A 25,504-nucleotide genomic window follows, 5' to 3' on the forward strand; every position below is an offset into this window, starting at 1 on the left:
GATCTGCATAGCAAGAACTGCTAATCGAAATATCCTAAATATGTTGCCATGATACCCCTTGACCCCTTTACAAATGGAAATATTGGTTTTAAAAATAAAGAAGAAGGCACTGCTCATCAAAGTATGTCTATGAAATAATCCATGCCACATAAAGACAACAGAAAAACTGAAAACAAACAAACAAAATAAAAATTCATACAAACAAAAAACAGATCAAATAGGAAGTGATTGAAACTAATTAAGTCCCTGGGCATAGTTATACACAAGTATTTCTGAAAGCTTTAAGGCATTTATTTTTATCCACAGTCAGGCTAATATAAACTCTTAAAATATTTTTCAAATGCCAGGAAATTTGGAGAAACCTTCAAAAAGCTACACTTGTCTGTCCAAAATCTTCCAACGATGAATTTGTCGCAAAAACCTAATAGCATTGTTTAACAAAACCAATTTCAACCATAATCAAAACAAAAAACAAACAAACCAAAAACACAGCACATGGATAAATATCACGGACTGTTTTAAAATCAACATATTCCACTTGGGGCAACAAAAGAAAAGGCAAATGGTTTCACAAGTGAGAGAGCAGTTCTGCAAACTCCTGCAATCTGCCTTTAAATGCTGAGCCAGCCATACTTGAGGCATGTTCAAGTTAGGTATTGAAATGTACAAGGAGTACGTGAATGCGGCATTGAATATGCAGGTTTAAATTTGAAGAATGAGGAACCGGGAATAAACCAAATTAACTTGCACAAGTGAAAGCAGGTAACAAACAACTACGTGTAAGACAATATTTCCTAGAACATTTCTTGATATATAGACTCATTATATAACAGACCACCTCTAACTTTGGGGCAGGAGACGCTGGAAGATTAACACCAACGCTTTTTCTCGCCCTCAAAACCCTCAAATTCAGATTACTGCAACCGTGGCAAACGCCTCAGCTGCCAGCGCATTTCGGTGGTAACTCGTGCTGTTTCCCCGGACTTGGACTTCAACCAGCGCCCACTATAACTTTAAGAAGTAAATTACTTGTTTTTTCTTCTCTTCAGGAAATCACATGGAGGTGCTCTTTCGCTCACATGACAGTTCGTGCCATGGCAGGAGAGATCAATGAAGGTACGGTGCGAAAACTTCTTCAAGTCGTTATTAACAAAGTGTCGCTCAACCAGTTTCTTTTCACTTGTTTTCTGTTTAGACTTTTGCTTGACGAAAGAGAAATGTTTAAAAAGAGCTGCGTCAACACGTGGATTTTTCTGCTCGCTGTGATCTCGATGGGAAACTGGGAACTTTTGGGTACACAGTGATCGGAACGAAGTCATTTCATTACTTTTTCGTTTTTAAAGCCTCTTAAATGCTTAAAATGATTTTGAATTTAGTTTGTTTGTATAATAAGACTGATTCTTAGCGTTTGTTGTACTTGTTGTCGAATGTCATGCTGCTATTTTCCCTCCACGTGAAAACCTGACACGTTTTTTTTTTTAAGCCTTTTGCTGTTGTGACATCTCCAATTATTCTTTTTTTTTTTATCTACCTCAGTCCTGTAAAGCTCTGATAAGGCTGTCCATTCTTTGAATTTATTTATTTATTCAACTGTATTTAGAAGATAAAACTGTTTTGAACATTTGAAATGAGTCAAAGCGAAACAGCAATGATATAAAGTCAGATGACACAAGTAATAAGGTTGCCATCAGGTCTGGGAACCACTGTATAAATTAAGCACATATTTGGTATCCCGCTGATCAAATCTATTTATATATTTAGAACTTTGTGATGCTATATTGGCGATGTTCCTCTTATAGGTTCAGTTCCTGCCTATTACAGGGAAGTGTACGAGGCCATCCGATGTAGGACAGATGAGAGAGTGCAGGTTGAGGTTTTTCAGCGGCTGCTCCAAAGGACTCTACTCTCCCAGGCTGCTCTTAACCAGGTGAGGGGATCATGCTCGGACAAATCAGTAAAACCTGCAAGACAACTGTAGTTTGCCTGAAACAGCTTTGTGTTATGTGTATAATGGAGGTGAAAACCACCCTTCCATCCCCAGACTCTGTATACTCACATCCTCGCTCACATACACTCAAAGTCACATAATTGGTAATTAGGAATTTATTGTAATGCATGAATTGACAAATTGGTGAAAAACTCTGTTTGGCAATGATATTGCTCAGATATCAGTTTGATAAGACATGTTTTGTGTAGTAGATGCAGAAAGAATAGATCTTAGAATAATAACTTATCAACAGGAAGGAACTGAAACAGGAACCTTTTTTTTTTCTTTTTTTTACCAGTAACGCTGAGAGATGTGTGTGTGTGAAGGTATAATGTGTGGATTTTTCAAAGCCAGCTCATAGCACACTAGAATTTCCCTTTTCCTGACCTTCCAGCATATCATTCCTTTTGTGTCCACTGAGTGCTTTTTGCAGAGAGGAATGCAAACCACAGTTGAAGTCAGATTTCAGACTGCAAAAAGGCGACCTTCAGGTCATATTGTCTTTGTCCCTCTCAGATTGCTGAGCATGTTGACTCCACGGATGGATTCCTGAGCAAGCTGTCCCTCTATAAAGCGCTTGCTTTGATTGCTCTTGCTCAACAAGGAAAGCAACCAAGCCCCAAACTCTTGGAGAACTGCATACAGGGTAGGTGGCAGCAGTGCAGTGACAGCACTGTAGTAAAGGTTGTGCTTAATGAGTAGCTTGGTAAATCTTGTGACCAAAGGCAACCTCAGCTATCCCTCTGTTGTTAGCATATTTAAAATGTGCAGGGCAAATGTCACTCTTTTACTGGCTCACTTGGAACTATGACCGTTATTCACTTCATACATTTTGGGTTCCTTAGCCATACCTATGTTTAAGGGTTGCATTCTTTCACTTGTCCCATGGTGGGAAGATGATAGAGGGAAGTTTCATGGTTTTCATAAAGGTAACCATTATGCTGGCTTGAGTTAGATCCATCCACCTTCTGTGATTATTTAAAACCCTCTTTGTTATTTCAGGTGTGACCAGTATGGCAGCTTGCTGCATGCCACTTCCTGGTCTGCACCAGAGCAAGTTTTCTGCATTTGTCGCAGAACATTACAGTCAATTCACGACCGGCTTGGAATGTTCTGGAGGGAATAGCAATAGATCACATGAATACAGGGCACAAAACTGTTCTAGCCAGAGACAATCTGAGTGAAACAGAGAAGTGGTTTTAAAATCAGCATTCCTCGCAGTTGTGAAATTCATGGTACCCGCGGTGTATTGACTGAATCATGTAAAACAAATGTTAGTTCTGGTTGTGTGCTTCATAGAGTTACCAAAACCTCAGCTCGGAGAGCCAAAAGAGCTAAGCGCTCTGAGAATGCAGCCGGCTCAGAAGGATGTCCTGACAATGTCCCAGACGCTCGACAAACTTCTGGCTACAGACACAGTCCAGGTGGAGCTCATCCCTGAGAAGAAGGGCCTGTTCCTCAAACATGTGGAGTACCAGGTCACCAGCCAGGCAAGGATCCTATGGAAACATAAATGACCGCTTTAATGTTAGCGATTATCTTTAAAAACTTCCGAATCATTTTTATCTGTGAGTTCTTTATTACAACAATGAAAAGAACCACACAGTTTTTATCATGTAAATATGAGCAACATTCACATAAAGAGAAGAACTATGTGAAGTTTGCTATAGCTTGTTTTCTGAATGCTTATAGTTTTTTCTATTTTCAGCGTTATAAAATATCAGTTTACAGACGTTATAGTGATTTTGACGTCTTCCACGAGGTTTTGCTCCAGAGATTTGCCTACAGAATGGTTCCAGCGTTGCCGCCTAAAAGGATGTTAAAGGGAGGTAAGTTCTTCATTTTTCAGTTTCCCCTTTTCCTCACTTTTTCTTTGAGATCTCCGTCTCAATGAGAGCTTCAGTGGCCGAGTTTTTAAAGAATAAGCCTTCATTAGTAAATGCTCAGCTGTTCTTCCTGTGGCTATGGTTGCTTCAGTCATTGTAGCTCATTAGAGCTGTTGCCTGACAGAGACACGGAGGCGACTGATGCATAAAATCAGCATGTTTTGGTTCACAAAGACTTATTTGTAGTTTTGTAGCCATAATTATGTTAGTTCACTCACCCTGATTAATTGTCGCAAAACCACTTTGACAATTGGCTCAGTTAGCTCTTAATCAAGTGTAGGATATGTCAAAAATATTCCATGTATACATCTGCTTTAATGCCTTGAAGCAACTGATTTATATTTGACTTTTTGTTGCAAAGCTTGTAGAGTTCTCTTTTGATCTGATTCTTTAAATTTGAAAGAAACATTGAACTTAATTAATTAATTTTGTTATTTTAGCAGCATTTAATCTGTATTTTTGTTCCAAAAAATGCAAGTTGTTGTTTTTTTTTTTCTTTGAGAGACTTTGATGTTGCTTTAGAATGTCTGAGCTGTCACGGAAACACAGATATTTATTAATATCCTCTGTGCTAAGGAGCACACTGCCCGACCCATGGTGTAATTTTAGGAGGACAGTCACTGTGACTCTGATACATGGTGCGATGACTCATTCCATAACCCCTGATTATCACAGAATTTGTGTCTATTCTGATTTTTCATAGAAAGTCACCATCTTTGTGTTTTCCTTTCTGACTTTGTAAAGAGTCCCAATCAGAGGTTTCAGTTCCTGTGGCAGTTCTTCTCAATGTGCAGCAATGACACAGGTCAAAGGTCTAAAAGCTGAGAAAGCTCTGATGTTAATGGGTCATGTCCCTGTGTGTCAGTGAGTGTGTTAATGGTCGCAGGAGTATTCGCTTTTGTTGGTGTTTCTACTAGATGGCTCTTATTTCTGTTACAATCTTTTTAAAGAATCTGTTTTTGATTGCTCAGAATGACTTCTCTGTTTGGAAATAATACAGTCATTGGGAGGGAGGTGAGGCAACTTTGAATCGTTTGACATTTAAGTGATGTTGCACATCTCAGTCGTCTCATTTCTGTTATATATTGTAAGTCATAGCCTCACTGTCTACACTAACACTCCTGTTCAGCTGCTCAGTGTGTTCTCCTGGCACACTTCTGTCCTTCTAATATGATTTCACAGATATTTGTTTTCTCTCGTATGTGTCCACAGTTCTGACCTCCGTTTCTGAGCGGGAGTTCATAGAGGGGAGGAGACGAGCTTTGGGCAGATTTCTTAACTTGGTGGCTCGCCACCCCTTCTTCTCTGAGGACGAGCTGGTCAAGACCTTCCTCACCTTCAGTGGCTCTGTATGTCGTTTCTGTAACATGCTCCATGTGTCTGTGGTGCTGGCTGTTGCACAATAAGCATTATTGTCTTGATGAGTGACAGTGAAACACATCCTGTTTTAGCTACTCTGTCCTTTTCCAATCACCCACTCCTCACCCTGCTTCTCAAACAGGATGTTCAGACCAAGCTGCGTGACACTTGCAAGAAAACTGGCGATGAGTTCATGACCAACAGAATTGCAACCCAGTCTAAGGTTGGTAACCTATAAGATGACTGCAGGTGTAGTTTCTTTTCAGCAGTTCCCACTGTTTGAAATCCAAACATAACAAAATGAGCTTTGTTGGACCTGTTTTGCAGGAATATCTTCCAGCAGACATTCAGGCCCAGTTCTCGACAAGCAGAGAGTTGATTAGAAATATACACAACAGCTTCCAGAAGCTGCGGGACAGAGCTGAGAAGATGGCAGAGCGCTCAAAAGAAAATGCAACTGATCTACTCATGTTTGGTAGAGAGCTCAGGTATTTAATTATTAGAGGAACAAAGTTATAAGTATAAAGTCTTACTGTTATACCCAGAGATATTATTAATAAGATTCAAATCCTCAGTGGCTAAGCCACTACAATATTAGGTTCTCTCTGTATAATAACGTGATTTTCGGCAGTACACTGGGCTCAGATGCTTCGCCTCTTCCCTCCCTGGCCTCCTCACAAAGCACCTGGGGGACCCTGCGTCAGTCTCTGAAGAGCCTGTCCGTGGAGTTCGCTCTGTTATCTGACAAAGCGGCTCAGCAGGTACAGCCCTCAGTCTTTCCCTGCTGTGTTTGCTCAAAACTGGCACAGGGTGTTGAATGTTGTGTTTTGTTTGCATCCTCAGGGCAGACGGGAAGAGGATGATGTTGTGGAAAAGCTGAATCTCTTCCTAGATCTGCTACAGTCATACAGAGTGAGTAAATTTCTCTTTTGGTTTTAGCTGCGCCGTCTTAACTCGACTAAATCCCACCCCAAAGTCTGATCTTTTCTCGGTTTTTAAAGATAAGCTACAATGCAGGCCTGTGTATTTACAGTAAACCAAAAACTTAAATCCAGGATAATGTGTTGTGATCAGTTTGAAGTTAAAAAGTATATTTCACAGGAATAGAAGTGAAGTTTTTAGTGGTGGGTGGAGTTTTCAGATTCAGCATTTTGTAATAGATAAAACGTCAGCCTTTGATAAATCTATCAAACATCATATGGTAATTCATCTGTCGCTCCTGGCTGCTCTGTAATACTGCTGTAGAGTGCTTTGCCCTTCCATTTTCAGTCAGATAACCGTGCTTTATTCTTTTTTTTTTTCTCCAGGATCTTTGCGAGCGGCATGAAAAGGGCGTGCTTCATGAGCACCAGAGAGCTCTGCACAAGTACGGTATGATGAAGAGGCAGATGATGAGCGCCACTGTTCAGTCTAAAGAGCAGGCATCTGTGGAACAGCTGGAATCACGAATTATTCAGGTGATTGTTGTTTCAATGACTCTTCTTCACTTTTTTTGTGTGGTGTTTTACCTCAGTGTATCTCCACTAAAACGGCTCATCTGGCCATATTTTGCTTTGGATTGTACAGCAAAAGTTCTGTTATATTGACAAGTGACCTTTCATTCATGCTATATAGTAGGAAAAAATCTGTTATTAGGGATAGTTAATTAGTTTTTTTTACAGACACAAATACAAAGGATTTTATTTTCAGACCGAATTCATAATAGTTGGAAAATATTAACAAATTTAGAATTTGATGCCAGAAACACACTCAAAGAACTTATACTTAGACAAGTAATTCACATTCCATGGACACTAATACACCCTCATACCATTACAGATGCTGGCTTTTGCACTATTTGCTGATAACAGTTGATGGTATTTCTTGTCTTTTGCACATAGAAGCAGTTGTCCGTTTTCCTTAAAAGCAGCTAAAATGTGGACTCGTCTTATCATAGAACACAAGCACGTGTACCGAGATCACGTGACTTTAATTTCTGGCTTCCTCCTTGCGTAATGCAGACTCGGGTTACATTTCTTGATGCAGCGTTGGACTTTGAGTGAAAGTGGTTTTCAGGGGTAAAGCCCATGTGGGGTATATGGACCATGGTAGCATGATAGTATCTTGTGCAGTGCTGCCTAAAGGGTTCAAAGCTTACACAGAGCCAATAGTAGTTTCTGTCCTTGGCCTCTGTGGATGGAGCTTTTCCAAGACTCCCTGAATATTTTAACAGTATTATGCACTTTGAAATGTTTTTTGAACTAACGGATGATTCTCTGACTGAGTTTGACACAAAGAGCTACCTTTGCCTGGAAAGACTAAGGCTTTGGTGAATGGGGAATTATGACTATATTTGGTGAATTATACCCAATTCCGACACCCTTACCTGTCTCCAATTAAGTTGCTGAATGCAATATCTTACAAGTATATTGTCTGAACTGTTTTGTCTTCCTTTGCCTCTTTACTTTAAAATAAAGTGTGGAATAAGCTTGTGTCTAAAAGTCCCCACCTTGAGAAAACCCAGTCCGCTCTAATCGTTCAGATGAAACGTGTTTCAGGAGCAGTGTCTTCTGCAGAGAGAGAAAGTTTCTTTGGTGTCAGCTTTGGGTTTTGGAACTTTGCAGACCTTTTTGTCATGCACAAAAACACACACACCGAAGGGAAGCAAACCTGAAAAGCATGACACTTTTTTTTTTAATCCCTTTGAAATATTCAGTTTAATGTGGGTAAAAAAAAAAAAAAAAAACCTCCTTTTGAAGGAGCGATGGCACCATTTCAATTACTACCACAAAGCTAAGTCAAAGTAAGAAGGTAATTAACTTTCCTGTATACTCTTGCATCCCTGTTGGTTTTTATCTTGTGGTTACAGTTTCTCTTTGTCACTGTGGTTTGTCACTTTTTCAGTATAATTCCCCTACTTCGTACATTTTTGTCCAACAGTTTGGGCTCGGACAAATTCAGCCTTTCTGGAGTTATGGTGGTCCATGTTTGTAGACCAGTTTTAAATTATATTGCATTATTATTTCTCCTTAAGTGCTACAATGAGATAAGCATACTGGATTTCTATCACTGATGTCTTGGAATAAATTAACAGAATTCTTTTGTAAGGGGCTATAATAAAAATAAACATAAATAACTAGATAAAAAGGTACTGAAATGAGGAGCTTTGATAAGTAACCTGTAGATTTAGGGTTTGTAACTGCAATAAAATAACTACTGATAATCAAGAAAATTCATTGTTTAGAAACAAGACAAACAAGAGTGGAGGAATCAAATTTTGACCTGATAATGGCACTAAATGAAATGATAAAGGATCAGCTAAATAACTGCAATTCATGAACGATGAACATGTTTTTATAGATCTTTCTGATTTCTCCTATCACTGTATATATTATTATTTGCAAAAGCATGATTAGAATAGCTATTCCATTTAATAAATGCTGGGTTTTTTTTTCTCTTTTTTTTTCTTTTTTTCTCTTCCAAAAAATTGTGTTTAATAGCAAGAAAGCGCGATTCAGACCATGGAGCTCCGCAACTACTTCTCCCTTTTCTGCCTACATCAAGAGACACAGCTCATCTTCACCTACCTTCCAATCACATCCCACATTCTGGGGGCTTTTGTTAACTCGCAGGTCCAAGGACACAGAGAGGTGAGGCTGCTCATCGGGAAATCTTTTTTCCACAGATCTGTGTCAATATTGACTCGGCACCAATTGCAGCAGGGACAAATCGGCTTTAAATTTGACTTTTACTCGACGACTAATACTGGTGGTTGGTGTAACTTAATGGTCAATCTTTCAAAGAGGATTATAGCTAGGTTACATTTCAAAAAGGTAAATGATCATTTCAAATATATTTGTCTAATTTAAAAGTAAATTGTACAGGGTGTATTTTAGATTGTTATTTAGAGCTTGTCTTTTTTTCTTCTCTTAAATCCCAACAGGGTTGAGGGTTAGAGGGTTTCTGTGGATCTCAGAGTAGTTTTAATAACATATATGTGTTAAGAGTGGCATTATTTCATCATTTGGTTTTGTAACAGTATATTTTCAGTATAAACAGAACTAAATTGACTGTTTTACTTTTTCTTTACAGATGGGAGAGGTGTGGAATGAACTCCAGCCCAAGCTCGGGTGTCTTTTCGGTGGTAATAATGGACTGAAACCTAAACACATGTGATGAAGAGAAGAAACACTGCCACAGATGAGGAAACTGGAAAATAAAAAGCTCTGTGAGCTAAAGCAAAAACAAAAGAAAGAAAGTAAAAACTACATTGCACAACTGTTCCCACCCATTACACAATGCACATTTCACTCAGTAAGAGAACTTTTTGTGTCTTGCTTCTAAAGTTTTGGTTCTGATCATCAATTATATTAGCTGCATAAGTGGGCTCATAAGTCTTGTTATCCTAATTTCTTCAGAATCGACTTTTGCAACTGTCAGTGAGGCACAAAAACCCTTCAAACAGTTAACTTACACGGGATACAAGAAGGGCAACTGTATATTTATACATTCCAAACACCTATGCTGAAGCACTTGTTTATACCTTGTTTAACACACTAAGATAGTAGAGACAAGTTAAGAGTTTATTGGGGCGGGGGCATTTCAAATCTCCTGTCCTTAAGCTTAACTTAGATGGTTAGTTTACAAATTTTAGTTTATAAGACTATGTAGCAGTATACTTTATATTTTTATGGACAATTTTGTGCTATTTCTTCCTGTTTATTTTTTATGCAGTGGCTTGAGCATTTGGGGCCAACTTTACAATATAAAAAAAAAAAAAAGATTCTAGTAGATTTTTAACACGACTCCTACAAGTATATAATGAGACCTCAATTAAATGAGTTGAAGTGATCATACTTCATCAATATACAGATTACTCTAAGAACACGACATGTATTCGTCCACATGGTAAAGAAAAAGTAAAAGAAAACAAAAAAGTGAAGTATAATTCGCTCAAAAGCTCTAACACTGGCTTTAGATGATGTTAACAATTTAATATCTACAATTTAAAGTGTCTTTTTGGACCAATGAGACCAAACCAGGAAACGTTTTGGCTTAAATCAGAAGCTTAAATACTTCGTTCTAGCATAAAAAGCTTTATCCCTTCTGTGAAACATGGTGGTGGTAGTGTCATGGTCTGGAGCAGTTTTGTTGCTCCTTGGTCAATAGATGGAAAAATTCTTCTAAATTATAACAGTGAATTTGACACACGGGTTGTTCTTGTTGAATAATAAAGTTAAGGGTTTGAAATGGTCACGGTGAAGTCCTGACCTTAAGGACCTGAAGCGAGCAGTTGATGTGGTGAAATCCACCAACGTTGTAGAGGGTAAGCTGTCTGTACAGCGGAAAGAAATCTGAAACATTTTGTGGAATTTACTGCTGCACGAAGGCGCTGAAAAAAATATTGGACCATCTCTGGAATAAATAAGTTGCCAAGTGTAATAATTGGGTTCTAGTTATCTGCTTTTTATTGTGAAAACCTGATGATTTTAAACACCACTGAAGCGTCCTCTGCTTAAAATGTTAATGGTAATAATACTCCCTGTTTTACTTTATAAGCTATTTTGAGAGTTTGACCTCAAACTATGACATGACAGAGGAAAGACTTTTGAGATTTATTGATTAAATGATTACCTTTGGCACCAGTGACCTATGCAAACAGCAACACTATAAGATGCTGAGGATCACCAAAGATAAATGATTGAGGTTCACTTAAATATGCATTGAATCATAACAGGATTTCTACAGAGCTTAATTTTTAAATGCACACATCACCTTTATTTAATTCTTCAGCATAAGATTTTAGACCACATCACTCCATGTTGTTAATCAGGAAAGACAGTCTGGATATTGTTGAACTGTTTTTCCACTTACTTTTCAGATACTTATGCACATTTAGTGCAGGGACAGTTTAAGCTAACTCACCATCACAAATCATCTCATTGAAGTAAGTGTTCACGTTAACGGTGCCGGTTAAAAAAAGACGATATATGCACACTGTTTAACACGTATTTAATGAACAAAACTAATACTATTCGTACAGTGTGAAACGTTTGTTTTGGCGAGCACCAATAAGTGACAATATGACTGTAGATACTGTAAATATTCCACTGAATTGTGTTAAATCAGTTACTCTAAAATAAAGTGATAAAACAGACTTTTCTTTCAGTATGTTGCTTCTTTGATTCACCTGGTTCTCCAAAAACAGTATTTAAAGGATTTAATAAAAACAAACCCAAAACAACAAAAACTGGTTTTATTCCTATTATATTACAGTCACATAGCATGGAAATGCTCATAACAAACAGGTTAGGTCCACAGGGTCTTCTCGTTTCCTCTCACAAAACAAACTTTGACGTAGGTTATCTCCTGATGAGCTTCTTCAAAGGCTGAGGTTTTTGGTCCCAGACATAAGAGAACATCAGTAAACAGCAATTATTCCACATCAGAGCTCCTGCACCTCTTCCAGGGTGTGGCTGAGAATCACGTCGTGACCCTGAAACTTGAAGTATCCGACAAATTTCTTCTTCTGCAGCATCAGAGGGAACCACAGAATGTCGTCAGGCCACATCTGACTGAAAGGAATTTTGTCAATCTCAAACCACTGAGGTCTCATTTCTGGAGAACATGAGAAAACAAAAGGAAGTGTTGAGACATTTAAAAACAGAGTATTTTAACACCTCCCAGAAGATGCCATCTGTCTGGTAAGGTAAGCTTAATCTGGAACAATATACATTTTCCTATTTCTCAAATAATTATTAACTTGTGACACCCGCGATTCCTTATTTCCAACAGCTTTGTTCTTGATTTGTGAAATTGGTGTTAAATCCACTTCTTTTTACCACATGTGAGTTTAGCTTTTTCTTCACTAATCTTGCCTCCTGATCTTTAATGTTTTCTTACACTCCAGACATTTTGCTTCACAGCTTATGTCTAACTGCTGCCGGTGTTTTGGTTTTCTGTGTGTCTTGGTGCGTCTCTGGCCTTCACCCAGTTGACCTTGGCTTAATTCTCAGGAAACGCGCATTACTGCGAGTCTGTGCACTGCTTCTCTGCTCCCCCTCTCTGCACAGTTCTGTTATGTTTTTGAAGCTCTGACACAAAACTAGTAGAAAACAAAGAGGCGGGTTGCTTTTAAGGTCTCATGTTCTCAAAACCTTTGCATGGTTTTGGATCTATGGGCTGTTTTCTTTCTGCATCATCAGATTTATCCAGTGCACTGAGAAAACACCAATTATAAGTCTTCACAAAGATGGAAAGAGACGGATGACTAAAAATGACAAACAAAACACATGCAGCAGAAATCAGAAGGTAGAATGCCAGCCTCTATGATGGAAATGCAAGCTCTTTGGCACAAATTAGACTTGCAAAAGACAACAAAACTCCTTATTCATATTAGGAGAAGATGCATTGGTCAGACGAGATCGACAGAAACCTGTTGGATGTGAATTTCCTGGACCCAGAACCACAACCTGACATTAAGCACAGAGGTAGAAGTGTGATGATATGGGCATGTGTAAGTGCAAAAGGCGTGTGGCCGATGATTGGTTTGTGGATATACCAGAACACTGGCTAAATACCTGAATACCAGTCCTGGAATGTTTGGAATGGGAGGAATATGTCAGCAAGGCACATTAATAAGAACACTCAAAAGTTACTGAGGAAATAAAAGGTAAAACCTGCAACCTGCTCAGTATGCTGCCTGTCTCAAATTGAATAGTAATACCTTTTGAGTTTTCTAAAGAGAAAATCAAAGCAACAAAACCTCTCCAGCAAAGAGTAGAAACAATTGTTTCTGAAGAAAGGTAGAACATCTGTGCTGAACTGTGTCCAACATTGTTATCCACGCTGAGGGAAAAAATATACAAAGTTTTGTTCATAAAGAAGAAAAAAAAGTTGGACTACAGTAAAGCAAGCTGACAGCTTCTCAAAGATATTAAAGCTGAACTATTAATTTGAAACTTTCAGAAGAGTAAACTTTGAACTGCTGCAAGCATTGAGAGGCAACTCAAACGGGGTGGAACTCCCTTCTGTTGTGAGTACTTCCACTGCCACTTTAAAGAATTAATTAATTATTCTTTTATCTTATTCTAAAGCAAGATAATGTGGCTGCACTTTGGATCAAAATGCACCTCTCTCATTATCTAAACTTCACACTGCTGAACTTGAATCATCATTGTGTCTAAACTGGCAGAGTGATAAGATAAAAGGAACTTATGGTTAAGAGGAAGCAAAAGTAAAAAGGGAATCTCCGTGTTTTGTCTTACTTTTGACACGTCAGTTATTTGGAATCATGTTCAAAAACCATCAAAATCCCCTTCTCTTATCATTGTACTTCTCCTTCTCAAAGTAATCACTTTAAAACTGGTCATACTGTTATTTTGCAGCGCGAGTTGGAGAAAAATCTAGCTTTATTGTGATCGAATTTGTTGGGTCACATAAGGTTACACTCGTGAAATAATGTGACAAAGTATTTACGTGTGTCCAAAGGCGTTTCACTTAGTTTTGATCTGGGGAGTAAAACACACCCACGCAATGCCACTTTCATTTCTCCACCCCTAAGCAGAACTCGTACCATCGGATTCTGTCGGTTCCCCGTTATAAGCATCAGCTCTGAAGATATGGACGTCGAGCAACTGCGTTTCTCCCACAAACTCAAATTTGATATTTCCGATCTTCTCCAGCGCATCCACAGTGAGGCTGCTTTCTTCTTGAAGTTCCCTAGTTGGAGAAACATCAAATAAATCTGTGATGATGTTACACAGGTACACAGCACGCTTCATAATGCAATGATCCCAACGTTTTCAGGCCAAATCAGTATGGTTTTACAGAAAAACACGTTTCCGATCAGACTGCAGGTTACAAGTGAAAGAACAAGAAGATCTAGTTTTGAAGTTTGGCTGAGACATGGCTTTTGTCCAAAAAAAAAAAAAAAAACTGTGCTTTTTGTAATGTCAACATCACCTCCTTCAGCTGCGATACTCTTAATATTTTAAGTCTCGCTGTCACATTGACATTGAGCCTTGTTTATCTCTTATTCTCCCTCACTTTTTACTGCCATCCCTTTATCTGTGAGATAAAACAAATTACCCGTAGAAACAACATGATTTGAATCTGAATGCAGTCTGATTGCAAAGTCAGATGCTCTGTGAGAAAAGGCTTTTACAGACCAGAACAAAATGCGGTTTAAAGCTCAGCTGTGACTATGCGTACTGTAATGTGGACCCTCAGAACTTCACTGGCTCATGAAGCCCGCACCTGACCGTTCCACCCGCACTGTGTTCTTCTCCATGCTACATCACTAACATTTGACTCTCATTGTTTTGTATGCTGATTGGCAAAGTTTGACACTAGAAACAGTCGGTTTGAACTGCTTGAAGTTTCGAGAGCTCATTCTGGTTCATCCAACAACTTTTGCAGTCGTAATGTGGGAACTCGAATCCTGGATTTCACAGACAGAAATGAGATGTTCAGTGATGCTGGGCAAAAAACTGATTTCTTTAGTGCTCACAGGCTTCACATATCCTACACATAAAGCTGGTCTAGCAGCATTTTTCAGAGAGAAAAAAACAAAAACAACAAATGGGAGCTTGCCTGATTGCTTTCAGGGCTTCCTTCCTTCAACTGTTGGAACAAACTTCCTGCTGATGACTAATAACACATTGTTCAGACCCAATCTCAATTTACTTTAGAGGATTTCATCTACCAGTCGCACCCAATTTTTCAACCCTGCTCTCAACTGACCCTACCCTCCCATTGGCGTGCAGTTATGAAAAGAAAAAACACATTCAAAAGTTTTATCATTAAATTAAATGTTCTTTTTTTAATAAATAACTACTAAAGATGGCATAAAACATGCAAGACTCTGGTGTGATATGTGATGTCTCTTTTCTTTTTCCTTTTAAATCTGTAAGAAAACACAACAGGAACCCTAAAAAAATGGCACGAATTAACTGAGGAGACAACAGGTCATTTGTTTCATTACTGACGTTTTTCCCCAGGTTCAGTGAGGAACATTTCAAGTGCCAGCTGCGACTCTGCGTTTAGCTGCATCTCAATAAATTCTTTGCTGATCACGTCAATCTGTCTGCTCCTGAATTTACAAAGGCACATCTGAACCCACAAAGAGTTTACCACATTGGTTTCATCCACTTCATTGGTTTTCTCTTTGAACCACAACATTGAACTCAAATCTAGGCTAAAAAAAAGTCTCCCCGGGATTATAAGAAGGAGCTTAGCCTTAGAAAAACCATTAAAACAGCTGATTTCACCTTTTAGCTGCATCTTCAATGGTTTCTCCGGGTTGAACTTTGCCCCCGAACCCGTTCCACTTGCCAACGCCGAACCCTCTCTTCTTCATGCCCAGCAGCACTCTGCCCGGCTGCACCACCATCACCAGGGTCAGCAGCTTGGAGCTCAACATCTCACCTGACTGGGAGGAGGTAAGGGTGGGCATCACACGTCTTTGTAAACACAATGCAAACACTGTACAGTCTGACCGACATTACGTGCAACTGCTCTGGGAAAACGTGTGGAAAATGTGTGGAAACGTCATTATTTTGGAAGCTGAGCCGTGTCATGTAAAGGCGTAAATACGCATCGTGAAAGAAAGAAGCACCTTTGGTACATGCAGAGCACGCTCGGAATTGAAACGAGACTCCCGCGTGCAGAATACAGGCGTCGTCACGTGATGCGCTGATATCTAAAAGTGTGGATTGGTCCGATGGATGTGGGAGTCAGCGCAAGACGGCCGTCGCTCGATTGTAGGATCTAAAGCAGTGTTGCGCGTGTTACCTTGAAATATGTTCGACTAGAAACTGCATAGAGCGACTGCTCACTCGTTGATGTCAGATAACTCTTGGGGTGGGGGGTTAAGTGATGGGATGGGATTTTTTATCTAATAACTGACTGCATCTTAAAATAATCTGAAACATCCCTGCGTGGGGAGTGATGAAAATAATTTTATCGCTGGTACTTGGTGGGAAACATAGTAGTGTCAATGTTTCAGAATATGGGGACCTAAAAAACTATTGCACGCGAGGAGCTTTGTTACGAGGCATGCGTGGTTTACAATCAAGCTGCACACATGACCCTCTGACCGGCAGCAATGTTGACTTTCTCCTTACAACAGAGATGTTTCCACGCGTCGTCGGAGCTGATGAAGAGGCTGAAGGGGAAAAGCCCGGCGGAGCAGCGCTGGCTGCAGCGGCAGCTCAAAGACCCGTATGTCAAAGCGTCTCACGTCCAAAACTTTCGGTGCAGAAGCGCCTTCAAGCTGCTGGAGATAGATGACAAGTTCAGGATTTTACGGCCCGGGTACAGTGTGGTGGACTGCGGAGCTGCACCCGGAGCCTGGAGCCAGGTGGCCGTCCAGAGGGTCAACTCCGCCGGGACAGGTGAGAGGAAAGGTGCCGGTGTTAGTGGGTAGAACAGCATCAGCTCCAGCATCACGCAGCAGATCCACAGTAAGGATGTAAAAACTCGAGAGTTTGACAACAGTAGGTATTGAAGGTCATAATTCATTCATTTATGGATCGGGGTTTGAGTTAAATGTTTTTACATGTTGTGCTGTTGCATTATATGTATATATGGAACGTACATATTATTTAAAGTGAAGAACACTTTGATCTGAACACATCACAACCGTTTTAAAACTGGCTTCCAGTTAGATACAGAATAGATTTTAAAAGCCTACTGATGGTTTACAAATCCCACAATGGTTTAGGCCTAAAATGCATCTGTGATATGATCAGAGAATATAAACCCAGCAGAGCTCTTAGATCCAAGGACTCAGGTCAGCTGGTCCAGTCCAGAGTCGAGACTAAACATGGAGAAGCAGCATTTAGCTGTTTTGCTGCAAACAAGTGGAACAAACTGCCAGTGGAGATTAACCTGTCACCAAATGTAGACATTTTTTAATCCAGGTTAAAGCATTTCTTTTCTCATGTGTCTATGCATGAAATCGGTATCTTTTTATTTGATCTAAACTGTTGTTTGTGTTTAATAATTTCAGTTTCATTTTAATTATTTTCTTTCTTTCTTTTTATGTTCTTTTATGTATTTTTAATACTTCTTCCACTCCCCGCTGCAATGCTTTTATTTTATGTAAAGCACTTTGAATGGTTTTGTACATAAAATGTGCTACACAAATACATTTGGCTCGACTTGAAACGGAAAATAAGAAAATATTGTTGTACATTGATATAAGAAGTGACCCTGGAGTTAAACCAAAAGTCTACAAAGTTTTTATTAAGTGTTTGGTGCATTCATCACAGAGGAGTGTGTGTGATTTCAGCTCTTCAATCACAGTTAAAGTGGAAGTGGGTGTGATGGAAGCTCCAGCTCTGGGACAGAAGCTGCTCTTCTGTGTTTGACAAACAGGCTGGATCCTGGCTGAATCCTTGCTTATTCGCTGAGCTTCTTGTGCAGTAATCCAAAAGTCATAGGATACTCATTGCATCAATATTAGGCAAATGTAAGTTTTCATGAAAAGAAAACAGTTCTTTTTTTTCAGTTGCTCAGTAGTTCAGGGTCTCTTTTGAAGCATTTTTTCTTTAATAATGCTTCAAATGCTTCAGTGGTGATTTTGTCTGCTAACGCTGATGCAGCTTTTAAACACTTTTAAAATCTGGATTTATAGGAGCAGAACATCAATCTTGAACTGCTTTAAGCAGTTTGACATGCAGACTTGGTATACTGATGTTTCAGTCACAATTTCTGGAGCGTTTGAGAAAAGAAACGGAAAGATGTATGAATGAGAGCAGCATTCTTGGATATTTGGCTATACTGACAACCAGTAAACATTTACCCTCTACTGCTCCAAAATCTGCACATACATCCTCTCTTTTTCATTGTATGGTTAAGGTTCAACTTGCATTTGTGGATGCAGCAGCAATCTGTGCTCACTGACTGTAGATTACAGGGTTACTGAACCTGTTTAGTGATTTCAACTACAGAATCACATCTGTTTTTCAGGTAGTGCAGCCTGAGGGCCTAAGATCAAGGGCATTCAGTATTGGCTGTAAGCTTTGCTTTGAATTCTCCATATCTTTTCATAACATTGTGTACCACAGATGATAAACTTCCCAAATGCTTTTCAGTTTGAACTTGTTTTACCGTTTTCAAGTATTTACCGTGCAGTGTTTGGAAAAAAAAATGGATAACAAAGTCTTTAAAGTTATTCTGCAATTTTTCATATTATTATCAACTTAACATTAAAACAATATTTAAGAGGGAAATATGTCTTAAAAAGAACACTGAAGAGGCCTTAGGGATTAAAGACTGCGACTCTTTTCTGTTCAGTCATCCTGAGCCAAACTTCATTCCTTTATGATTTATTTAGTTTCAGACAGATTTAAATTCTCTTTAACTGTTCCTCCAATAATTGTCACCACATGTTTGGCCCAGCCTGAGCTTCTTAGTTACGGTGGCCATGTTTTTTATAATCTCAGACCCAGAGGTACCACGTGGCACAGTTATTGGCATCGATCTGCTGAACATACGACCTCTTGACGGTGCCCACTTCCTGTCCGACCATGATGTCACCCACCCTGCGACACATGCCAAGCTGCAGGAGCTGCTCCCCTGTGGCCAGGCTCATGTCATCCTGAGCGACATGGCACCCAACGCCAGCGGCTTCAGCGACATGGACCACGAGAGACTCATCACAATGTGTTTGTCTTTGATAGACTTGGCTGAGAAGATTTTACAGCCTCAAGGCTCTCTGGTTTGTAAATATTGGGACGGGCTTCTCACTCATCAACTCCAAAAGAAACTCTCGAGTGTGTTCAGTAGTGTTCGGACCGTGAAGCCAGATGCCAGCAGAAAGGATTCAGCTGAGAGATATTTCCTTGCCAGAATGTACCGAAAGCCAATGAAGTGATGTGTGTTGTCTCTGACTGTGTTCCTGATCAGTGAGTTATCTGAGCATGAAGAGGCTCATGCTCAGCTGTTATCAAAAGGTGGCACTGTTGAGGCATCAGTGAGGTTCCCTGCTACAGGTACAAAGGCAGGCACAGGCAGGCTGTTGCAGTTTTCTGCAAACTTTACACAGCAGCAGCGGTGAATCAGTAAAATATAAAAACCTATGCACAAAAATGATTGACGGTTTTCTCAAGAGCCCGATGTTGTGTTTCTCTTTATTGTTTTCAGTGTTTTTGTTACATGATCAGTTTGATATTCGCATTATTACAGAGAGTCTTTTACCAGTGATGCCGATGCTAATATTTCTCACTTCCTGCCATGTAGAAATAAGCAGTCTCTTTCATCTCATTCTCTTATTAATTAAGGGAAGGGAGAAGCAAACTCAAAACTGTTGTGTAAAGTTCAGGTTTGGGAGATGGGGATAATTCCAAAGCTTTGCATACATGCGTTTTTTATTTGGCTTTGCTCTTTGACTGTGGTAACAAGAACAACTTGTTGTGAAGTGAAAGGATGTTTCATTCATGTCTTTCATGTTGCTGAAATCTGAAGTCTGTTTTGATCTTGATAACAATTTCAAATGTAACGCATTTGTTTTGAAATGACATGGGATTTTATTTCATTTGAAGTTTTTAATTAGAAAACTATTAGAGCACAACTGGAATGAACCATTCAAGAACCAGGTGAAGAAGCTCAGTGTCATTCAGCACGGGATTTTTAGAGAACTCTTAGGCTGAAAACATTTAGCAGTAAAACACGCTGTCCTTCCAAAGGGTGGCCCCCATAAGCAAGTCAATCTTTGTCATTGATCCCCATGGCAAAATGAGCAATTTTACAGCAGATGTCTGCGTTCTTCCAGCGCAATACAAAATACAGTTTTGGTCTTTATATCCAGCCTCTCTATTCATGAGAATTTAGCAGAAGATGCATTTTCATGTAGCTTTTCTGTTTAAATTGTTTTAAGGCTTTAAGTTATGCATTATTAAATATGTGGCTGCTTGAGTGGTTGGTTAAGTGCTGCAGCTGCTACCCGATGGATATACATCATGTCCATGGGATCATCACAAGGGCCATCCATTCCTATTCACTTCTGCCTCTAAAATCCCAAAAGGCAAAAGAGGCTCCAAAATAGTAGTTGACAGTTATGGTGGCTACTTAGGCCCCTGGTTCTGATAAACGAATCCTCATTCTTTTTTTCCTTCTTTTTAAGATATGTGATTCACAGTTGGAACACTTCTACAGCTAAGACCAAAGTGGAATTTTCATAGTTCAGTACACAACCTTCAGGGAGCACTTTAGCACTAAGGCACTAAAGCAGCGGCATTACAGACAAAAAGGAACTGAACCAGAACCAAATTTGGAGCTGTTTAGTTAGAAACTTACTGGGCTTTTCAACTTTGGAAAGCCAGAGCAGTGTTGACTCTAAAGGAGGCTAGAAACGCCTCGCACAAAATGAGGAAAGATAATATGGTTTCTTCAGTGGAGGAAAATCTAGAATTTCACATGCTCCTGATTGCTTGGGAGAGTCTCACATGCACTAAAAGAACAGAGACTTCACCACACACTGACAGAGGGGGACTTCTGTCTCTGCAAGAATGCTAATACGTGGCATCTTGACATTGCAAACACCTGTTTCGTTCTCTATTAATATTTCATCTACTGTATACATGTTGGCACGTATCTACTTCTTTGTTTAAAAAAAAAACAACAACTTACCAACAGTTTGACATTAACTCCAAGTTCCAGGATGCATTTCTGGTAGAAACATCCAAAATAGATGCTTGAATTCACGTCAGCTACAGGTGGGAAGACTGAAACTTTTCTTTTTAGAATTTAGAATTATAAGTAAGTTATCTCTGTAAATCTACTGTGTATTGTTCTAAAGTGTAACAGCAAAGTAATAATCAAACCTATCAGTACGGTTGCTGTATTTAACCTTAGATATTATGAGTTTTCCTCCAAGAAGCTCCAATATTGCTGTATGTACCAAGAAAAGTGTGTAAAACTGATTTATTTGGCCACAGATGATGATTTCCTAATAAGTCACAAGCTGATGCATCATGTTAGATGGCTCCTTATCTCATGACATGCATATTGTTCGGGAATTACCTTTTCCGAGGAAGTGATTGTAGATTTGTGAAATAAAAGAGAGAGCTTGAGTATCAAAAGCAGTTGAATTCCACACTGTGAACATGCATGCAGCACAAATATTTCTGCTTCATTTGATCTTTTCCAGCTGCATTTGTGTCTGTGTATGTACAGAAAACAGTCTCTGCGGAATTACTGATGAAATAGCAATGTCAGTGAAATCAGATTATTTATAAATTGAGTTTAAAATCTGATTATTCTGCAAAATGAAAATCTTAATCAAGCTCATATTTGCATCTATGCAGCAGAGGAAGACGTGAATAAATTAATAATGCTGCTATTTGGCCTTTCTGTCTCAGGAGTGATACATTATACAGTATTAACGGAAACATTCGTGCCTCTTGGTAAATTACCTGCACAGAAAGGGGACTGACCTCTAAAGATAACTGTTTGGAATGATAGGGAGCAGCCAGGCCTGTTGATGAAGCTGATAGTGAAAGATGTGAACAGATGACCAATTTTATTTCTCATTACATGTTGATTATTTAGCCCTGTGCTATTTGGATTTAAATTATCTTGAATTACTGTGGGATCTATGTCAATTCCATTGGAACTCAGCTACTTGCTTTCTGTATGAATGATGATTCATTCACAGGTTAAATCATTCCTCTCTGGCCAGATGGAGTTGCAGGTGTAAATATTAGTAAATGAAGAGAGAAAAACAGTCCGAGAGCCACATATTTAAGAATTCAGATGTGATGCCGAGATGCTGTAATCACTTTTATACATAAAAGCCTGTTTTAATTGCCTTGATTTTTCTTTTTTTCTTTTTTCAATCGTTGCACAACACTGTTTAGGGGGTCAAATCCAATCACATAGTATTGGAGTTTATAATGTTAAAAAAAAGTAAATATCAGAAAGGTCCTTCTACTTTCTGTCAGATTTGTGTAATAGGTGTATCATTAAATTATGAGGATGCAGATGACTGTAATTCACTGCCTCTTAGTGTCAGCCCTTTATCAAGCATTGCTTAAACTTCTCTGTGCACAATTTAGAAAAGAGGAGTTTTCTTCCCTCTTTTTCGCAGGTTAAATAAAAATTGTGCTCAAAGAGGGTTCTTAACACAGACATCTGCCTTGTCCTGATGTCATGTTGTCAAAGGCCTGCTGAATATGTAAAATTTGTATAGCCCCTGAATAGCTTTAAGTCTGTAGAGACCGTTTCACCCTCTGCATGCGTTTACATAATCTGTGTGTCTGGTGGTCACTACAGCGACTTAGGAGATGTCACTGTGTTCAGATGCAAACAGGATGCAGTGAAACACTGGCTACATTTCCCCAAAGAAGGAATCTTGCTTGATTGGGCTAATGAAAACAAACACTGTCTTGAATATTCACGGAGTGAACGCCTCAAATTGACAGGAAATTAAAGAAGTGGTAATATCATTTCTAACCATCGTCCCATTTATTCTCTTGGCTGACCTGAGCTGCCAAAATGAATTGCTGGTTGGGCAACATTCGTCATTCTCTGAGCTTGTCCCCGAATGTTACCAGACTCGGCCAAACAGGCATTCAGTCACACAAATGAATGACTGTGATGCCAATTTCACATCATCTTCACAGAAAAATTAATGTTTCATCTCAAAACTGTGAATATAACAGATATTTTTTACTGGCGGCATTTTCAGCTTATAATGTTTTAATGCATCCTGTTAAGTTAAACAGCTTCTGTCTCTTCATACACCGCAGCCACAGCGCTTCCGTGCATCTCATATGCCAATATGTGAGATGGAATGAAAAGATAAAAAGCTTTAAAGAAAAGATAATGAACATGAAAAAAGAAGAACTACAGGTTTGCATATTTACAGCCTCAAGGCTCTCTGGTTTGTAAATAAGTTTGCAGATTATGGTTCTGTATTTCTGGTGATATCACACAAAAGCACATCTGTGAATAAAAACGCTATCGCCTCCTGATCACTGCTGCTCTGAGGGCAGTGAAGTGAGGGTTAGTTTGGGGTAAGAGGGTGGAAAAGACACCGGACAAAGAAAACAAAAGCTCCTTAGAGCTAGCAAAGCGTGGGTTGTTTTAAGTGGCACCATTTTGCATATCTACTGACATTTACTGAATGAGCAGAAAATGGCTGCGGGTGCAACTGGAAATGAATAACTTCATATAAACATTTTTATATGGTTGCTAAAGTGGGTGAAGTTTACAAGCAAAGATTATCGCAGAGATAAATGACTGCCAAGAACGGGCAAAAGGCTTCCTTTTGTGCTCTTCTTCACACTGCAACACTTACTCCGAGGGTCTCTACTGATTCAACTTTATTCCCATCATAGCTGCTCTCTTAAAAAAAGCCCTCAGACATGACTCTAACTTTAGTTTCTAATACTTAATAGGGCTTCATTATCCCCAACTGCTCCCCTTTGAATACTGTTGACCACTAACCAGTCTTTACAAACACTTCAAACATCTAAAATTGATCAGTCTTAATATCACAAGTACTCAGTGAATCAGCTAATAAGCGTATCTATTTTTCGCTCGACCACCTTCATATCTAATCACTTTACAACAACAAAGGCAGTGACCATTTTAGAGAAGGTAAATTCAACAGTCTGTTAGCAGATTATGAACTCATCCAAACACAGAGTATGCTGAGTTATCTAAGGAACTAAACCTGTTGCCATTGTCATCTCAGAACAAACTAGTCTTTGGCCCTAGGACGATGATATTGGAAGAAGATCTATTGACTGAGTTGTGAAGCAAATCAAATAGCACTTGAAATACTGGATTAGAGTGTAAATCCTGTTTACAGTCACTCAATGTGTGTCATGATTATATTTTATACAAATAGAAGACGATGCCAGTACAGTGAAAATGTACAAATCTGCATGCTCAAGGCCCGAGAAAAGTTCTAAACTTCTATAGTTGTTGCTATTAATCGGAATTTCGAACAGAATTAGAGTTCCACAGTTTCTTTCTTTTTTTTTTTTTTAACCAAGTAGCCAAAAGATTATTTCAGCCCTAGCTCGTTTGCATTTCCGCAGAGGTCTAAGGTACAGGTCAGATTAAGCAAATTAGGTCTGTCGAAGTGTAAACACCTCTTCTCGGAATACTGTTAAGGCTGCTGTGTTGGTCAAAGCAACCTCTGCAGACAGTTGAAAGTCTGCTCCAGCCGTATTAACTTAAAATCTGTTAATGTTACATATTTTTACAGGGTTGGGGGTGTTTTTATTTGTTTCTTGGAGCATAACTGGTGTGAAACGATCAGAGATTAGCTTTTATTGCTACGATTCACTGTTTTGTGACGCTATTTTGAAGAAGGCCAAATGGCTGAAGCTTTGACTATTACAGTGAAATGTGTATGAAGCCAGTGTGTGCGACGCTCTGTGTCACTGCTCTGTTCACACAGTTGCTGATCACTGTGCTCCAGGTTACACAGCCTTTTAAACCGGGACATACACTTCAGTAGCATTCACCTAAATCATGTTAATGTTACACACTTCTCCAGGTCGTGTCATGTTGTTATTTGTTCCTTAGAATGTCAGCCCTGCAAAACAATTAGAGATTTACGTTCGTTTGCTCTGATCAACTGTTTTATTGTCAGAAACAGAGTTTTCTCTCATTTCTTTCCAGCTCACTCCACTGCAGCATCTTGAAGAAGCGCGCCACATCTCTCCAGATGATTGAAGTGGGTGTAAAAGGTTGAGTTTGAATTAGGGCTGTCAAGATATCTGATTTCACTATATAATTATGGGGGCCAAAAGCATTTATGATAATGATTTAATGACTATAGCAATAGAGAACTTTAAAAAATGCTGCTATCAGACAAATTGATCTAGTTTGTTTTTTCATTTATTGGCCTCTTTTTATTTTGGTAATTGAATTAAACTCAAAAGTCAAAGGACTTCCGTTCCATTCTTTTGATATCACATTACCGTTATCTATCCATTTACTAAACCATCTTTATCCATTTCAGGGTTGTGATGCCCCTTGTGTGAATGTTAACAAACAGGAATAACTATTCCTGCTGTACAACTTATATTTCAGAGGTTTTACGAGTCGTGGTGATTAAGCATGAGATGACTATGACAGGATGGCAGAAATTCAATGCTGGAAATATTCTACCAATCAAAACTGTTCAGCGCTGCAAGCCCTACTGCAAAGAGCCCTGGTAGTCTCAGGGGTACCCACTTCCCTACCAGGGTCATTTTTGGAGATCATTTCTTACCTGGAGCTCGGCTCTGCTCCTGGTTCCTGCAGTGGAAATGGCTTGCTCCTGGAA

At 39.2% G+C, this 25,504-nt stretch overlaps 3 protein-coding genes across 4 annotated transcripts; 2 read left to right on the forward strand and 1 right to left on the reverse strand.

Moving 5' to 3' along the window:
- The first annotated feature begins 711 nt into the window (after window positions 1-711).
- On the forward strand, window positions 712-11,368 carry snx8a (sorting nexin 8a). 2 transcript variants are annotated; one of them, XM_072368723.1, is made up of 14 exons: window positions 712-953; window positions 1,050-1,116; window positions 1,800-1,927; window positions 2,504-2,633; window positions 3,287-3,477; window positions 3,696-3,816; window positions 5,086-5,222; window positions 5,375-5,455; window positions 5,560-5,720; window positions 5,864-5,993; window positions 6,076-6,144; window positions 6,540-6,689; window positions 8,712-8,861; window positions 9,304-11,368. In XM_072368723.1, exons 2-14 carry the CDS (start codon window positions 1,080-1,082, stop codon window positions 9,385-9,387), a joined length of 1,569 nt encoding a protein of 522 aa, XP_072224824.1. In that variant the 5' UTR covers window positions 712-953; window positions 1,050-1,079; the 3' UTR covers window positions 9,388-11,368. The 2 variants fall into 2 exon arrangements, with proteins under 2 accessions (XP_072224824.1, XP_072224825.1); XM_072368724.1 differs by having other exon boundaries at window positions 729-779.
- A 69-nt stretch (window positions 11,369-11,437) lies between these two features.
- On the reverse strand, window positions 11,438-15,988 carry nudt1 (nudix (nucleoside diphosphate linked moiety X)-type motif 1). The gene is made up of 4 exons (XM_072368725.1): window positions 15,830-15,988; window positions 15,483-15,643; window positions 13,787-13,932; window positions 11,438-11,829 (listed from the first exon to the last, which is right to left on the reverse strand). Exons 2-4 carry the CDS (start codon window positions 15,632-15,634, stop codon window positions 11,657-11,659), a joined length of 471 nt encoding a protein of 156 aa, XP_072224826.1. The 5' UTR covers window positions 15,635-15,643; window positions 15,830-15,988; the 3' UTR covers window positions 11,438-11,656.
- Window positions 15,989-16,265: 277 nt separating this feature from the next.
- mrm2 (mitochondrial rRNA methyltransferase 2) lies at window positions 16,266-19,659 on the forward strand. Its single transcript, XM_072369470.1, has 2 exons — window positions 16,266-16,607; window positions 18,663-19,659. The coding sequence occupies exons 1-2, from the start codon at window positions 16,319-16,321 to the stop codon at window positions 19,091-19,093; spliced, it is 720 nt and encodes a 239-aa protein (XP_072225571.1). The 5' UTR covers window positions 16,266-16,318; the 3' UTR covers window positions 19,094-19,659.
- Window positions 19,660-25,504: the final 5,845 nt, after the last annotated feature.

The sequence above is a fragment of the Leuresthes tenuis genome, unplaced genomic scaffold, assembly GCF_036924035.1.
Source record: "Leuresthes tenuis unplaced genomic scaffold, fLeuTen1.0.hap1 SCAF_17, whole genome shotgun sequence".
Classification (NCBI taxonomy): Eukaryota; Metazoa; Chordata; class Actinopteri; order Atheriniformes; family Atherinopsidae; genus Leuresthes; species Leuresthes tenuis.